Consider the following 18,574-nt stretch of genomic DNA (forward strand, 5'->3'; position numbering starts at 1 on the left):
ATGCTGAATCTTACATTCTTCTTCTCTTTTTTTTTTCACTATAGTATATGTTTACTTTGATTAATTTTATAAAAATAATATCTTTGAAATATAGTTGATAGACTTTTTACAGTATTTCCAAATAAAATTGGGACTGTTAAAAAGCTTTGTTTCACTCAGGTTTGCTGTTTTTCTCCTGTTGTTTTTATTTTTTTAATTTATTTATTTATCTATTTTTTACTTTACAATATTGTATTAGTTATTCTTAAATTTGTAAAAATGTACTTTATTTAAAAATACAGTTTTCTTCTAAAAATCTATGATGCATTTGAAAACATTCACAATGTGGTTACAGTTAGTAAATTCTACTTTAAGATACTGAAATTGATATTGATATTGACCTAAATATATACTACTAGTTATAGAAACACTAAAAATAGGCTCTTATTTTAATTTTAGATGACACTACATATGATTTACCCTGAGTTTAGAGCATGGAAATATAAAAATCATACCAAAATAACCATTTTCTTTGGAGACGACCAGTGTGTTTTTTTTAACTACAAAATAATCAAAATTTTGTTCCAAATGGTTTGGTTTCAGTAAGAGAGAAAGCTGCAGTTAGAATATAGTATTTATCTACTTTCATGACCAGGGCTGGGTAGTTTTTACTATCATTATATTTTGGTATCAAATAATAAAAAGTGACAAACTAAAGAAACCTCATCCAGATATGATCCTCTGGTAGATCCTCTGATCCCAACACAAATATCTAGATTATTAAAAACATAGCCCAAGGCGGTGGCTGTTGTTTAGTCGCTGAGTCATGCCCAGCTCTTTTGCCACCCCCTGGACTGCAGCCCGTCAGACTGCTCTGTCCTTGGGATTTCCCAGGTAAGAGTACTGGAGTGGGTTGCTATTTCCTTCTCCAGGGGATCTTCCTGACCCAGGGACTGAACCTGCGTCTTCTGCACTGGCAGGAAGCTTCTTTACCACTGAGCCAGCAGGGAAGCCCTAGCCTAAGTAACACTAATTCTAATGCCCTTTCCTTTAATTTTTAATTTATCCAACATGTAAAAAAATGACATGAAGAAAGTCATAATTTCAGTTAGAAATACTTACTTGCCATTACACAGTAAGATTTACTTTGTTTTAATGATAGTAAATTATGGAGTGAATTTCAATAAAATTTATTGAGTACAGTGGAGACAATAATATGGTTTATTTATGTCTCTTTAAATTCACTTTTGCTTTATTGGGGCCAAAATCAATAAAACAATGAGTCTCTCTGGTTGGACTGTCCATATTTCAGAACATTCTCTGTTAGAGGGAAATATTTATGATGTCATTGTCCTTAAAGGAATCCTAATTTATAGAAAAGTGAAATTTTTATAAAAGACCCCAAATAACAGTCAAGAGTAATTAATGGAATGTGAATCTGTAAAGCTTAAAGGTTCTTTAAAAGCTGGAAATTATACAAATAGTAACATAATATGCAATAAAAAATATTTTAAAATATCTGGATATACTAAAATGAGAAACCCAAACACCAACAGAAATAATCATTTGAAATTTTCAGCCACACTTTTAGTCTTCTTAGTCTATGGAATTAAACATACCAATTAGTATCTGTTTAAATGTATGTGAGAAAGAAACTAGATAATTTTAAGCAGCTATTTGACTCCCAGTGGTCATATGAGAATGACTTTTCTTATACTAGCAAAACCAAGTTGATCTTAAGTTGACCACATCACTAATTATCATGAAGAGTCATATCCCAAATAATATTAGATACATTCTTAATATTTAATGAGAATTCTGGGTTGATCACAGCATTCCAAATGTATACTCCTTAACATCTATACACAGAATTCAAATTATCCTTTAAAAGCTATTTCATTTTAAAGTTAGAATCTTAGGTAGTAAATTTTATACATATCTAAATCCTATTATTGAGAGTTTCAGCTTTTGATATAAGCACAAAATATCACTCCTTTTTGTAGCAATCATTAATAAGGCTAAACCTTTGAGGAATTTAAGAAAAGACTTCATGTCTATCCATTTTTACTTTAAAAGCAAAAAAATGGGATAGGAAAATTTGACCTACTTTTTTCCCCCTTGTTCTGTCAGTTTTGAGCCTGGTTGGTATCCACCTATTAACCTATTTTCTATTTTAGGCAAAACTGCTTTCCATGAAAATGGTTCCAGAAACTTAAACAAATCCCTATGGACATCAAACAAAGCTTACCTCAGTATATTTTCAATGCCATTAAATGATGGCAGAGTCGTTTAGTTTGATAGATAAGTAACCAAACATGGACTAACGGGGAATATGGAAATAGATGAGACTACCCAAGCCATATACAGAGCTCTTTCATTATCTCTGATAAATTTTCTTTAGGCTACATCATGGAATTGATCTTCTAATAAATTAATGAAGGCCATTAACAAGTTCTGGGTGTATATGGAACTTTGAAGGCAAGTAAGATAATGAAAAAGAAATTAAAATTCCTTAACAAATTGCATTCTACTGACTGATAGAAGCAACTGCTCTCTTTGGTTTTGAAAGGCCTTTACAGTAAAAAACAAAAACAAAAAAAGTCTGTTAGTTTACTTCCTATCTAAGTATATCTGGAATTTTCAAAAGAAATTATACTATGGAAAGTTCTTTAATAAAGAAGAAACTACTAGAAACTTCTTCCTGGGTTAACAGTGGTCCCAACAAAGCAAATATACATATATTTTTAGGAAGGACATATATATATATATATATATATATATATATATATATATGAATTTCTAAAAGTTTAAAATTCATAGGAATCATGCTGTATCTGTTACAATGAACAATACTCAATTGTCTACTTCTGGAGAGTTAAGTCATGGTCCTGGTGTCATCTCTTCATATTTTTGTATGGACTGCATGAATACTATGTGCTTATTTACAAGAGATTCATTTTTATGATAAATAGAACATGAAAATCAGGCTAAAAGTTGGTATCTGAAATGGAAAAAAACTTAAAGGTTGCAAAGGAAGGCAGTAAAACAAGAGAATATGTTGTGAAAATGAAGCAAACACTACAGTTCACATTTAGTCCATTTATACTATTGTTTCATTTTACATTACAAAGAAATTTAGCTTAAATTGTGTTAAAAATTGGTGTGACTGTAGAAGACAGAAAATAGAACACTTTACAGGACAATATAACATTTTGCTTACATGTTCATTCCAGGCATTCCAGGGCCACCTAAAGCATTCAGTGGGGGTCTCATTGCACCTCCATAGTTCTGTAATGATAACCAAGGGTCAGACTACCACAAAACAAAAAAACAAAACCAAAGAGGAGGGGGGAAAGAAAGGAGAGCAGGTTAATGATTTCCCTACATAACTCCTGGTTGGATAAGGCCTGTGCAATTCATTCTCTGAAGCGTCCACTCTTGTACTTTTGCTTCTATTTAGCAGTTACATTGGTTTGTGTCTTTTAAAAACTATGTGAATATGTATGATCATTGGAGCATGTTAAATGATATATATAGTATAGTTACAATTGTAATATTCAGTTATCTTTATTAATTTCCTGATATCTGTACAACAGTGAACTTTTTCAAACATGACATTTCATAAATTCCAAACTCTGTTTTTAAAGAAAAGACTAAGTCAACATGTTTGAAATTGTCAGAATCAGCACAATTATGTAGTCTGAAAACAAACAGGTGAATCTAATATAAGCAAGTTGAATGCGAACTTCTGTCCGCAAAATAATATATTCCAGAGAGAAATGTACTAGTATACAAATCCACAAAAATATATGAACACTAAAGTATACTTAAAATATGCACGTGTGAATTATGACTCAACAGACTTCTGTCAATATCTGAATGTTATGTGCATTCAAAAAATAAAAACATTTAATGTATATATTAGATTAGTCTCCATAAGGGCCAAAAGATTAGTTTTAATATGATCATATTAATATATTTTGAACTACCAACTGTTATACTCCATGCTTGGCTTTCTGACATTACTATTCCTCCAACTTTTCTGACCATCCTTCAGTTTCCTTTGCTGATTCCTTTTATTTTGCCAACTCTTTAAATATTGCTTTTCTCCAAGTTCTAGCCACAGCATCCTTCTAAATAAATATGCATATATGGGTAAACTTATCCGCTAGCATTAGTTCAACAATTATTTATATGTTAGGAATCTCGAATCTATTTTGTCATGATGTCTCTCCTAAGCTCTTAAGACAACTCACATACTGAACTTCATATTGGTTGTTTCTATCTGGATACCATTTCACACTCAACATACCTAAAAGTCACCTCCATTTTACCTCCTCACAGCTGCATTCTTTACATTGCCTTCCTCAGTCAGCTCTGTGGCATCAGCTTCTGTACAGTAGTCTAGGCTAAGAACCTCTGAGAGCTCCTTGATGTTTCTTCCTTTTATTTCAATTTCTGCATCCAGTCACTTACCAAGGTCTATTGATTCTACCTGTGAAATAGCTCTTGAAATACTTCTCCCATTCGTATCACTCATCTCTGTCATTTACTGAAACTACTGTACTCTTCCAGTTGGTCTCTCTGACTAAGCCTCTCCCCCTCCCAATCTATTCTCGTTACTGCCTCCAGAACTGTCTTCTTAAACTCAGTCCTCTTTATGTCCCTTAAAAGCCACGATGACCCACACTGTCTATCAAATGAAGTCTACTCTTCAGGATGGCCCTATGATGTTATTCACAGACCAGCCCTAGCTGCCCTCATTTCCTATCATATTTACTTTCTTCCCTTCTCTCCACCTCTACCCTCCAGATTACTGAATTTCTTATGCTTTGGAAACATGCAGTGCACTTTTACACTCATGATAACTCATCTGCTACAGTCTTCTGTGTAGTAGGTGCTAAGATGACAAGGAATATTCAATGAGAGGAGGTCTGCTAACTCCAGAGCATGAGCCACAGTTTGTAAATAAACTACCTAGTTACATGTTGTGCTCATTATTTGATTTTATTTTCCAGAAGTCATATTTAAATGTCTCAAATGAGGTGCTATGGAATAGGAGAATGGTATCTATCCACAGCTGAGAGAGCTGTGTCTCTTAACCTCTGGATCATGCATGGGGATAGCGGCAGCAGTATTAGCAAGGAGTCTCTGAGAAGAAACTTCATCACTGGGAACAAAATCTACATGATAGACTCTAACAGAAATTCTTCATAAAACAGACTGCCCCTCATTTTTGATCCTAGAAGGTCTGTGTTTTCTTTATCAAGGGATACATTTGTTTTCCTCATAGCTCTGGACACAGACAGTGGTTTGAAAATCTGTTTCCCCTGCCCCGTTTCCTCTGCTCCCCTTTCTATACGTGTGTTTACTGCTCAGATTCTCCCAATGAGCCATGCAACCTTAACTTTCTTATCTACAAAGTGGTAATATCGACTCTTTTATAAGCTTATTGGAAGAAAAATGAAATCATACAAAAAACCTATTATAGTGCTTGGTGCATTAAAGGCAAGACACCTGGTGCTCAAAAACTGTAGTTGCTAACTCTTACACTGTTAATAAGGGACAAACTTGAATGAGTCTTCTTATTTTCCCTTGAGCCCTCAATCTTAACAAAATTACATGCTTTTGATGTAGTGACTCCCTGCCAGAGAATACGTATTTCTTTTTTTGACTTTTTTCCTACTGTTTAATAGTTTTTATTTATGTATCTGCATCTCATGCTAAACAATAAGTACCTGAAGGTAGAATCTGTTCTACTTATCTGTGTAGATCCAATGCGCATGTATCACAGTTCACAAGCGTTACAGGACATCCGTAAGAGATTATCCAATAAAAATTTTGAGAAACTTACAATATTTTTATTTTGCATCTATTTCTGCTTTATTGACTATGCCAAAGCCTTTGACTGTGTGGATCACAATAAACTGTGGAAAATTCTGAGAGAGATGGTAATACCAGACCACCTGACCTGCCTCTTGAGAAATCTATATGCAGGTCAGGAAGTAACAGTTAGAACTGGACTTGGAACAACAGACTGATTCCAAATAGGAAAAGGAGTATGTCAGGGCTGTAAATTGTCACCCAACTTATTTAACTTATATGCAGAGTACATGATGAGAAACGCTGGGCTGGAAGAAGCACAAGCTGGAATCAAGATTGCTGGGAGAAACATCAACAACCTCAGAGATGCAGATGATACCACCTTTATGGCAGAAAGTGAAGAAGAACTAAAGAGTCTCTTGATGAGGGTGAAAGAGGAGAGTAAAAAAGTTGCCTTAAAACTCAACATCCAGAAAACTAAGATCATGGCATCTGGTCCCATCACTTCATGACAAATAGATGGGGACACAGTGGAAACAGTGGCTGACTTTATTTTTTTGGGCCCCAAAATCACTGCGAATGGTGATTGCAGCCATGAAATTAAAAGACACTTACTCCTTGGAAGGAAAGTTATGACCAACCTAGACAGCATATTAAAAAGCAGAGACATTATTTTGCCAACAAAGGTCCATCTAGTCAAGGCTATGGTTTTTCCAGTGGGCACGTATGGTTGTGAGAGTTGGACTATAAAGAAAGCTGAGTGCCGAAGAATTGATGCTTTTGAACTGTGGTGTTGGAGAAGACTCTTGAGAGTCCCTTGGACTGCACGGAGATCCAACCAGTCCATCCTAAAGGAGATCAGCCCTGGGTGTTCATTGGAAGGATTGATGCTGAACCTGAAACTCCAATATTTTGGCCACCTGATGTGAAGAGCTGACTCATTGGAAAAGACCCTGACACTGGGAAAGATTGAGGGCAAGAGAAGAAGGGGACGACAGAGGATGAGATGGTTGGATGGCATCACCGACTCAATGGACATGGGTGGACTCCGGGAGTTGGTGATGGACAGGGAGGTCTGGCATGCTGCAGTTCATGGGGTCGCAAAGAGTTGGACACGACTGAGCGACTGAACTGAACTGACTGACTGAAATAATCTGAAGCAAACAGAAAACAGGAAGATAAGAAAGAATAACAACGGGCTTTCTTATGGGTAACAAAGGCAGAATGGGAAGAGCTAATTTGGGATCACTGAATTTTAAAGCTGATGGCAGCTATACAATTCCATCTGGTTTAATCTCTCTCCCAATGCAATGCTCCTGACAAAGGACTGTTCAGACTCTGCCTGGAAAGTTTACAGTGTTTCCATGATTGGGCAGTTAAATTTCTAGAAAGTTCTTATACTGAACTAAATGCCACTTCCCATCTTAGATGTGAGAATACAGAATTAGTTTACTTCCTCTTAACATCTTATCATTTGTTCACCCCAAGTATTTGACTTGGAAGTCATGATATGTCCCTATTTGCATATAACTTACTTATCCTCCAGATTTCTAAAGGAACTAGAACTAGTTGGAGAGTCTTGTTGAATTTTTCTGTTAACCATATGTATCTGCTGAGCCTAAGAACACAGATAAGCTAACAATATATTATTACATGAGCCACACAGAAAAATGACTTCAAATATGATATTAGGGAAGACATTTTTCTTAATTGAATAAGTAATTCTGGTTTTCTATTGAAAGGATACTGATATCAGTCTAAAAATCATGTATTACCACTGAACTTTGATTTAAAATAAATTAAGGGGTGTTAGAAATATACCATGATTTGCAGCAAAGTTTTATTTCTTCCTCCATGCAGTAGGTTTTAATCATATATTTACTATATTCTAGGTGTGCACTTTGCCTCCAGCAGCATTAAGAATCAGATTATATATATTTCTTTTAAGAATTCAATTATTTCAATAGATAACTGCTGTCCCTCCTCACCACACTGGTGTTAAGCTGAAAAACCTGGAAATAATATCTGTGAAACAAAGGAGATCTGTATTTTGTTTGTGCATAAAACTAGAAACAGTATTCCAGAGATGCTTCTATAATTCAGCTACAAAAAAGCAGATGCATTCTGTTCTTGGGTACTATCTGTATTATTAAATATGTGTCATGAGAGTTTTTTTTTTTTCTATTTTAAGAAACACAGCTAACTTTTTATTACAGATCTCACAGTTTATAATCCATATGTTACATATACCAGGTGTTAACAGTAAATATCTCACAAGAATCCCTCCATTCAAATGATTTTTCTTCACTTTTAACCTACTGTATCATTCATATGAATATGATTCCTGTTTTCATTTAAGTATATGATATGTATAAACAATTTCATTTAACCTTTTATACTTAAATACAGTGTTATATAAGTTGTTGCTGGCATTTCTGGTTTCCGAGGTAAATTGATACCAGAACACTTTACTTCCCCCAAATTATAAAGAAATAGATAGCAAGGATATTAACCCAAATGGAAGAAATAAACTACTCTCTTTGAGTTTGAATATGCAAAGAAAGAATTCATGCTTATATGATAAACTGAGTAAAACTCTTCAGTAAGAGATTACTCACCAGAAATGTTTTCTTACTTTCTGTTGTAATTTACTTATAACACAAAACACATAAATTTTTGGCTTGACATTTTAAAATATAAAGACAAGTATGCTTTTTTACTTCTGCATTTTCAAATGAGATCTAAGTATTCATATATTCAATAGCTTATGTAAGCATCGGTATATCTTTCAAATACTGCAAAACTTACTCAAATCAGACTCTAATTTTTAAAAGTGTTGAAAATATTGGTCTGGAATGACAAAAACTCAAAGAGCAGCGAGCCAAAAAGTAAGTGACCTGAATGAAGAATAACTACATTACAGACATCAACTTTTGACATATATTCAAAATATATCTATTATGAAAATCTTTTGAGAAAAAAAAATTCTTCAAGTTGTATATAGCTTTAAAACTGGTTGGCTTAGTTTATTAAAGACTAACACTAAGATCATGGCATCTGGTCCCATCACTTCATGACAAATAGATGGGGACACAGTGGAAACAGTGGCTGACTTTATTTTTTTGGGCTCCCAAATCACTGCAGATGGTGATTGCAGCCATGAAATTAAAAGACGCTTACTCCTTGGAAGGAAAGTTATGACCAGCCTAGACAGCATATTAAAAAGCAGAGACATTACTTTGCCAACAAAGGTCCATCTAGTCAAAACTACGGTTTTTCCAGTGGTCATGTATAGATGTGAGAGTTGGACTATAAAGAAAGCTGAACACTGAAGAATTGATGCTTTCAACCTGTAGTGTTGGAGAAGACTCTTGAAAGTCCCTTGGACTGCAAGGAGATCCAACCAGTCCATCCTAAAGGAGATCAGCCCTGGGTGTTCATTGGAAGGACTGATGTGGAAGCCGAAACTCCAATACTTTGCCCACCTGATGCGAAGAGCTGACTCATTGGAAAAGACCCTGATGCTGGGGAAGATTGAAGGTGGGAGGAGAAGGGGATGACAGAGGATGAGATGGCTGGATGGCATCACTGACTCAACGGACATGAGTTTGGGTAAACTCCGGGAGTTGGTGATGGACAGGGAGGTCTGGCGTGCAGCAGTTCATGGGGTCGCAAAGAGTCAGACACGACTGAGCGACTGAACTGAATTGAAAAGTATATTCGGTCAGTGAACTATTCTATAGATCTTATAAATTCTAATTGCCATTAACAGATTAATGATGGTTGGTCCCATAAATCACCATCGCTAACATGAGCAGAAATAGCAAAAAGTAATTTAAATATCTAGATTAGAGTTTTATAAGATCTTAGAAAATATATAGGAAATAAATGAGCCTAAATAATTTTTTTTATTTTGATGATCTCACAAATATTTACATAATAGATATCTCTGAAAAATTTGTGCTTCAAGTTCCAATACAATTTCTATAGTTGATCCTTGAACAATATGGGATTGAACTGTGCCAGTCCATTTATAAGTGGACTTTTTTCAGTAAATATATTATTGGAACATTTTTGTGGATTTGCAACAATTTGTAAAAACTTGCAGATGAAACGCATAGTCTAGAAAGAGCAAGAAAATTAAGAAAAATGTATGTCCTGAATGTATAAACCATATGTAGACGTAAGTCTAGACTCAGGCATAAGGAGAGTGATACTTAATATAAAATGAATGTCTTAGTTTTCTTACTGTTTTATAATTTTGCTTTCAAGGACCTACATTTGGTTTGGTGACCCTAACTCCCACATTTTCAGCGGTCAACTGTGTATTACTACATGTTGATTAGGAACTCCTAGATATAAGTCACATTTACCTGGGTATTAGAGTCTTATATATCTTTTTTTGGCACACAACAAAATACTTAACATTTTTCAAGTAGGTACATGAAACAAGCTCCTAAAACCATCACTTATATAGACTGTTCTTGGAGAGAATAAGAAAAGTAAATGATCCTTTTAACCAGTGATATGATACACTGACCTATGAGGGAGAAATTTACAATTCTGAATTCTGGATTAGTTTCTTTGAAATATAACATTACAAAATTAATTTCTACCTCATGCAGTTTTCCCAAGAGAGACAAAGAGAGGTTTTAGCTAAAATAAGTGACAGCCTGGAGCAGCATACTAAAAAAATATCATCAACAGCTGAATAGGTTCAATCTTGGTGTATACTTCTGGGAAATTGTGATACAGAAGTAGGCTAATAACATCTAGTGTATACTGTTGTATTATACTTTTTCAGCAAGACCCATTTTAATGTTTATTTCTAAATGGTTTTCTATTGTTTTCATACTCTGTAAAGAAATATGGTACTATATAATGGTCAGTGGCATTCTTTAAAAGACTTATAGAAATATATTTTATGCCACTTACTCTATTTAATTCAATTAGGTTTTAAATTATCTTAGTTATCCTTTATATAATTACTATAATTTCATATTTCCTCACTATAAAAAAGGGTAACAGTTACCTTTTTTAGTAATAATTATTATAATGGATTTCTACACAATGTATTTTTTAGAATGTACCAAGGGCAAATGTGGTAGCATCTGTTGAAATATGGCTTGATGTTACATCAATTTGGACATGTCATAGATAACACATCCTCAAGAGCTTAAAAACTATGTCATATTAAGTCTTTTATATATATATATACACACACACACACATATATATATATAATAGAAACCAGCAAATAATGTAGCTTGTTTGTGTAAGATGAAGGCAAAAAACTCAGCCTCTGGCTTCCTGCACTTATTATTTACCTGTGGTCCTAAGGGCACCATTCCTCTTGGAGGAGTCATTCTCTGCATTGGCCCACCCATATTTGGATGACCTAAAAAGAGAAAAAAGTGCGACAATATTAGCAATGTAATGAGCATGAGTGCTAAATCGGAAGCTATAGCCTCCTTTCTGCCTGGTGTTACATCTTATTTACTAAGGGACTGAATTATTGACATCACCTCATCTTGGCTTCCACTTCCACAGCCAGTCTTCCACCTCTTACACAGGGCTGTCCCTGCCCCCAACTCTCCATTAATGTCTTGAAAGTGAAATCTCCCTCTTCTGTGTTGAATTATAATACATCTGGCATAACATTTGCTCCCCTTCTTTTAGAACATGAACAGAGCCATACATGTTTGTGGTACCTAAGCAGGTCAATGGAAGGACCCAATTATTGGGTTTGTTAAACTATCAAGTAAGTCACTTGCTGCTTAGCATCATCTTTCCTCCTGGTTATCTTTTTAATGGACAAACCTCTCTATCTGAAAAAGGCAGAGAAAATTACAAGTGATATAGTCACTTTGATTCTCACTTGCTAGAAGTTATATAAAAAGTTTTAGAAGTTATGCGTTAAAACACAGGTTTTGGATATTCTGTTCCTTGTGTTATCACTGCGCTATCACAAATAATTAAGTCAGCAAAAAATATAATTACTTGGCCATGTTACCAAGTAAAAATGCAACTGATATAATTATGAAAGGTCTATACAAATAATACCTTCCCTAATGAATACGGGGTTTCCTTTGAGATTTTGCACATCAATTTAACTTTTACTTTAAAGTAGTCACCTTGTTGTCGAGTTGGGTCCATTCCACTGGGAAGCAATGGCTGACTTCCTGGGACACCTCCAAGTGCCTAGCATATTTAGTAAAACAAAATAAAAAGCAGTAAGTATTGTAACTATTTATAAAATAAAAACTTTTAACAGTTACAGAATGCATTTGAGTATATCTCAAGATTTTTTTCAAGCTGTATTTTTTTATATTGGATTATATTTGATTTACAGTAATGTGTTAGTTGGGAGTGTACAGTATAGTGCTTCAGTTGTATTGAATATATGCGTGTATCTTCCTTTTCAAATTCCTTTCTGTTATAGGTTATTACAGAGTATTGAGTAGCGTTCCCTGTGCTATACAGTAGGTCCTTGTTGATGATCTATCTTGTATATATTAATCCCAACCTCCTAATTTATCTCTCCCCAACACTTTTCCCTTTTGGTAACCATATGTTTGAAGTCTGGGAGTCTGTTTCTCTTTGTAAATAAGTTCGTTTGTATCACAGTTTTTAGATTTCACATAAGTGACATAATATGATAATTGTCTTTCTCTTCACTTAGTATGATAATCTCTAGGTCCATCCATGTTGCTGCAAATGGCATTATTTTTATGGCTGAGTAACAGTCCATTGTATGTATGGACCACATTTTCTTTATCCATTCCTCTCTCGATGGACATTCAGGTTGCTTCCATGTCTTGGCTACTCTAAGTACTTCTGCAGTGAACACTGGGGTGCACGATCTTTTCAAATTATAGTTTTCTCCAGTTACATGTCCTTGAGTGGGATTGCTGTATCATATGGTAGCTCTATTTTAGACATTTAAGGAACCTGCATACTGTTCTCCATAGTGACTGTATGAATTTATATTCCCACTAACAGTGTAGGCGGGTTCCCTTCTCTCCATACCCATTCCATCATTTATTGTTTGTAGACTTTGATGATGGCCATTCTGACAGATGTGAGGTGATACCTATTTTTGATTTGCATTTCTCTAATAACTGGTAATGTGGAGCATCTTTTCATGTGCTTTGTGGCCATCTGTATGTTTTCTTTGGAGAAATGTCTATTTAGATCTCCTAATTTTTATTGTTTTTTTTTTAATATTAAGTTGCATGAGCTATTTGTATACATTTGGAGATTAATCCCTTGTTGGCTGCATCATTTGCAAATATTTTTTCCCATTCTGTAAGTTGTCATTTTGTTTTGTCTATGGTTTCCTTTGCTGTGCAAAAACTTTTAGGTTTAACTAGATTCCATTTATTTTTGTTTTTATTTTCATTTCTCTAGGGGGTGGAGCCAAAGAGATATTGCTGTGATTTATGTCAAAGAGTGTTCTGACTTTGTTTTCCTCTAAAAGTTTTATAGTATCTGGTTTTACATTTAGGTCTTTAATCCATTTTGAGTTTATTTTTGTGCATGGTGTTAGAGAATGCTCTAATTTCATTCTTTTATACACAGTTGTTCAATTTTCCCAAAACCTCTTATTGAAGATGCTCTTCTCCATCCATTGATCTATTTGTTGTTGTTCAGTTGCTAAGTCGTGTCTGACTCTTTGTGATCCAAAGGACTGCAACACTCCAGGCTTCCCTGTCCTCCACTGTCTCCCAGAGTTTGCTCAAAATCATGTCCATTGAGTTGGTGGCGCTAGCTAACCATTTCATCCTCTGTCACCCCCTTCTCCTTTTGTCTTCAATTTTTCCTAGCATCAGGGTCTTCTCCAATGAGTCAGTTCTTCGCATCAGGTGGCCGGAGTATTGGAGCTTCAGCTTTAGCATCAGTCCTTCCATGAATATTTAGGGTTGATTTCTTAATATTGACTGGTTTTACCTCCTTGCAGTCCAAGGGACTCTTTAAGAGTCTTCTTCAGCACCACAATTTGAAAGCACCAATTCTTGATAGCTCAGCTAATAAAGAATCTGCCTGCAATGCAGGAGATCTCCAGTTCGATTCCTGGGTCAGGAAGATCTGCTGGAGAAAGGATAGGCTACCCCGTTCCAGTATTCCTGGGCTTCCCTGGTGGCTCAGCTGGTAAAGAATCCGCCTGCAGTGTGGGAGACCTGGGTTTGATTCGTGGGTTGGCAAGATCCCCTAGAGAAGGGAATGGGTACCCACTCCAGTATTCTGGCCTGGGGAATTCCATAGACTGTATAGTCCCATGGGGTCACAAAGAGTCGAACACAATTGAGTGACTTTCACTTCACTTTCTTTATGGTTCAACTCTCACATCCATACACGACTACTGGAAAAACCATAGCTTTGACTATTTGGACATTTGTTGGCAAAGTGCTGTGTCTGCTTTTTAATACGTTATCTAGGTTTGCCACAGCTTTCTTTCCAAGGAGCAAGTGTCTTTTACTTTCATGGCTGCAGTCACCATCAGCAGTGATTTTGGAGCTCAAGAAAATTAAATCTGATACTGCTTCCAGGTTTCCCCCTTCTGTTTGCCATGAAGTGATGAGACCAGATGGCATGATCTTAGTTTTTCGAACACTGAGTTTTAAGCCAGTTTTTTCACTCTCCTCTTTCACCCTCATCAAGAAACCCTTTAGTTCCTCTTCACTTTCTACCATGAGAGTGTTATTATCTGAATATCTGAGGTTGTTGATATTTCTCCTGGCAATCTTGATTCCAACTTGTGAGTCATGCAGCCAGCATTTCACGTGGTGTACTCTGTATATAAGTAAAATAAGCAGGGTGACAATATACAGGTTGGTCGTACTCTTTTTCCCAATTTGGAACCAGTCAGTTGTTCCATGTCAGGTCCTAACCTGTTGCTTCTTGACGTGCACACAGGTTTCTCAGGAGACAGGTAAGGTGGTGTGGTACTTCTATCTCTTTAAGAATTTTCCATAGTTTGTTGTGATCCACACAGTTAGTGGCTTTAGCATAATCAATGGCTTTAGTATAGTCAATTGAGCAGAAGTAGATGTTTTTCTGGAACTCCTTTGCTTTCTCCATGATCCAAATATATTTCTGTCTTTATGGCACTTCTATACTGTTTTGAGTACTGTAGCTTTACAGTACAGTCTGAAGTCAAGGAGCCTGATTCCTTCCTTCAGTTCCATTTTTCTTTTTCAAAATTGCTTTGGCTATTTAGGGTCTTTCATTTTTCCATGTTTCCAGTCAAATTTCAAGATTTTTTGTTCTAAATCTACAAAAACTGCCATTGATAATTTGATAGGGACTACACTGAACCTGAAGATTTCCTTGGGCATTATAGTCATTTTGACAGAATCGATCCAAGATCAATCTTGGACCTTTCAATCCAAGAACATGGTATATTTTTCCATCTGTTTGCGTCATCTTCCATTTCTTTCATTAGCGTCTTAAGTTTTCAGAATACAGGTGTTTTGCCTCCTTAGGTAGGGTTATTTCTAGGTGTTTTATTCTTTTTGATTTGATGGTAAATGGCACTGCTTCCTAAACTTCTTTTTCTGATCTTTTGTTGTTAGTGTATAGAAATACAACATTTCTGTGTATTAATTTTGTGGTCTGCAACTTTAACAAATTCACTGAGCTCTAGTAGTTTTCTGGTAGGATCACCAGGATTTTCTATGTACAGCATCACGTCATCTACAGTGGCAGTTTTACTTCTTCTTTCCCAGTTTGGATTCGTTTTATTTTCTTCTCTGACTGCAACGGCTAGGACTTCCAAACCTATGTTGAATAAAAGTAGTGAGAGTGGACATCCTTGTATTGTTCCTGATCCTAAGACGAAACGCTTTCAGCTTTTCACTGCTGAGTATGATGCTATGTGTGTGTCTTTCAAATATGCTTTACCCTGTTTAGGTATGTTCCCTCTATGCCCACTTTCTAAAGAGTTTTTTTTTTTTTAATTATAAACTGCTAATAGGTTTTTTCAGATGTTTTTTCTGCATCTACTGAGATTATCATATGGCTTTTTTTCAATTTGTTAATGTGGTTATCACACTGATTGATTTGCAGATATTGAAAAATCCTTGTATCCCTGGGATAAATCCCACTTGATTGTGGTGTATGATCCTTTTAATGTATTGTTGGATCTGCTGTGCTAGCGTTTTGTTTAGGATTTTGTGTCTATGTTTATCAGTGACATTGGCTTGTCACTTTGTTTGTAATATCTTTGTATGGTTTTGGTACCATGTTGGAGGGTGGCTTCAAAAAATGAGTTCGGGAGTGTTCTGATCTCTGCAATTTTTTGAAACAGTTTCAAAAGGATGGGTGTTAACTCTTCTCTAAATATTTGACAGGATTTACCTGTGAAGCCATCTGGTCTGGGGTCCTTTCTTGGCTTGGGGTTCTTAAACCAGAGTTTCAATATCAGTGCTTGTGATTGTTCTATTCATATTTTCTATTTCTTCCTAATTTGGTTTTGCAAGATTGTACCTAAGAATTTGTCCGCTTCTTCTAGGTTGTCCAGTTTATTGGCATAATGTTGTTTGTCTCTTATGATCCTTCATATTTCTGTGTTCACTGTAACTTTTTCATTTCTGCTTTTATTGATTTGAGCCCTCTCCCTTTTTTTCTTGATGAGTTTGGCTAAAGCTTTATCAATTTTGTTTATCTTCTCACAGAAGCAGCTTTTAGTTTCACTGATAGTTTGTACTGTTTCTTTGTCTCTATCTCATTCTTTTCTGCTCTGAGTTTATGATTTCTTTTCTCTGCTAACTTTGGGTTTTGTTTGTCCTTTTTAGTTGCCTTAGGTATAAGGTTAGGTCGTTTATTTGAAATTTTTCTTGTTTCCTGTGGTAAGATTGTATTGCTATAATTTTCTCTCTCAGAACTTCTTTTGCTGTGTCCCATAGGTTTTGGATTATTGTATTTTCATTTTCATTTGTCTCTAGGGAATTTTTTGATTTCCTCTTTGATTTCTTCAGTGATCTACTGATTGTTTAGCAGCACATTGTTCAGCTTCCATGTGTTTTTTTTTTTTACAATTTTTATTTGTAGATTTATAATCTTATTGCATTGTGGTCAGGAAAGATGATTGATATAATTTTAATTTTCTTAAACTTATCGAGGCTTGCTTTATGGTCCAAGTATGTGATCTATCCTGGAGAATATTCTGTGTGCATTTGAGAAGAAATGTGTATTCTGCTGCTTTTGGATGGCATGCTCTGTATCAATTAAGTTCATCTGGTCTAATATGTTGTTTAAGACCTGTGTTTCCTTAATGATTTTCTGTTTGGATGATCTATTGATGTAAGTAGGATGTTAAAGTCTCCCACTTTTACTGTGTTACTGTCAGTTTCTCTTTTTATGGCTGTATTTGCCTTATATATATTGAAGTGCTCCTATGTTGGGTGCATATATATTTACAATTATTATCTTCTTGGATTGATCCCTTGATCATATGTAGTATCCTTCTTATAACAGTCTTTATTTTAAAGTCTATTTTGTCTGATATGAGCATTACTATTCCAGCTTTTTTCTTAAAATTTCCATTTGCATGAGAAATCTTTTTCCATCCCCTCACTTTCAGTCTTTGTGTGTCCCTAGATCTAAAGTGGGTCTCTTGTAGACAGCATATATATGGGCCTTATTTTTGTAACCATTTAGCCAGTCTATGTCTTTTGGGTGGAGCATTTAATCCATTTACATTTTAAGTAATACTGATATAGAGGTTCTTATGGTCATTTTGCTAATTGTTTTGGGATTGTTTTTATAGGTCTTTTTTTCCTTCTCTTTGTCTTTTGTTCTCTTCTCTGGTAGCTGCATGATTGTCTTTAGTGTTGTGTTTACATTCCTTTTTCCTTTTTGTGTGTTATCTACTGTAGATTTTTGATTTGTGGTTACCATGAAGATTTGATATAGCAGTTTATGTATATACAAGACTGTTTTAAGTTGCTAGTCTCTTAATTTCAAATGCATTTCCAATATCCTGCATTTTTACTTTCTGCTTTTGATTGCTGGATTTGATATCTTATTTGTGTGGATGATTTTCCACCTTTACTGTATGTCTGCTTTTACCAGTGAACTTTCCCATTTGTAATTTTCTTGTATCTAGTTGTGGCCTTTTCTTTTCTACCTAGAGAAAGTTCTTTTACCATTTGTTGTAAAGGTGGTTTGACAGTGCTCTTAACTTTTGCTTGTCTGTAAAGCTTTTGCTTTTTCCATCTAATCTAAATGAGAGTCTTGCTGGATAGAGTAGTCTTGGTTGATTTCTCCCTTTCATTACTCTAAATATATCATCCCATTCCTTTCTGGCCTGCAGAGTTTCTACTGAAAAATCAGCTTAATGGGAGTTCCCCTGTATGTTATAGGTTGCTTTTCCCTTGTTACTTTAAATGTTTTTTCCTTGTCTTTAATTTTTCTCAATTTGTGTTTCAGTGTGTTTCTCCTTGGGTTTACCCTGTATGGGATTCTATACACATCCTGGACTTCGGTGACTGTTTCCCTTCTCATGTTAGGGAAGTTCTCAGCTACTATATCATCAAATATTTTCTCAGACCCTTTCTCTCTCTGTTCTCCTCTGAGACCCCTAAAATATGAATAACAGTGTTGGTGTGTTTTTTGTTGTTGTTGTCCCAGCGGTCTCTTAGACTGTCCTCATTTTCTTTCATTCTTTGTTCTGCAGCAGTTATTTCCACCATTCTCTCTTCCAGCTCATGTGTATGTTTTTCAGTCTCATTTATACTGTTACTGATTCCTTCTAGTGTATTTTTCATTT

At 35.2% G+C, this 18,574-nt stretch overlaps 1 protein-coding gene across 39 annotated transcripts in view; it reads right to left on the minus strand.

Moving 5' to 3' along the window:
- The window catches only part of SSBP2 (single stranded DNA binding protein 2), a 318,118-nt gene that overhangs the window by 43,415 nt on the left and 256,129 nt on the right, over window positions 1-18,574 (minus strand). For 30 of the 39 annotated variants that reach the window (XM_081503862.1, XM_081503858.1, XM_081503857.1 and 27 more), the window contains 3 exons: window positions 11,937-12,003; window positions 11,130-11,200; window positions 3,200-3,267 (listed from right to left, as the gene is read on the minus strand). In XM_081503862.1, the coding sequence (XP_081359988.1) occupies window positions 3,200-3,267; window positions 11,130-11,200; window positions 11,937-12,003 (206 nt within the window). Of the gene's footprint in view, window positions 1-3,199; window positions 3,292-11,129; window positions 11,201-11,936; window positions 12,004-18,574 lie in introns of all 39 variants that reach the window. The other 9 variants (XM_081503853.1, XM_081503845.1, XM_081503842.1 and 6 more) reach the window with 4 other exon arrangements.

The sequence above is a fragment of the Giraffa tippelskirchi genome, chromosome 6, assembly GCF_054371585.1.
Source record: "Giraffa tippelskirchi isolate mGirTip1 chromosome 6, T2T-mGirTip1v1.2.pri, whole genome shotgun sequence".
Taxonomy (NCBI): domain Eukaryota; kingdom Metazoa; phylum Chordata; class Mammalia; order Artiodactyla; family Giraffidae; genus Giraffa; species Giraffa tippelskirchi.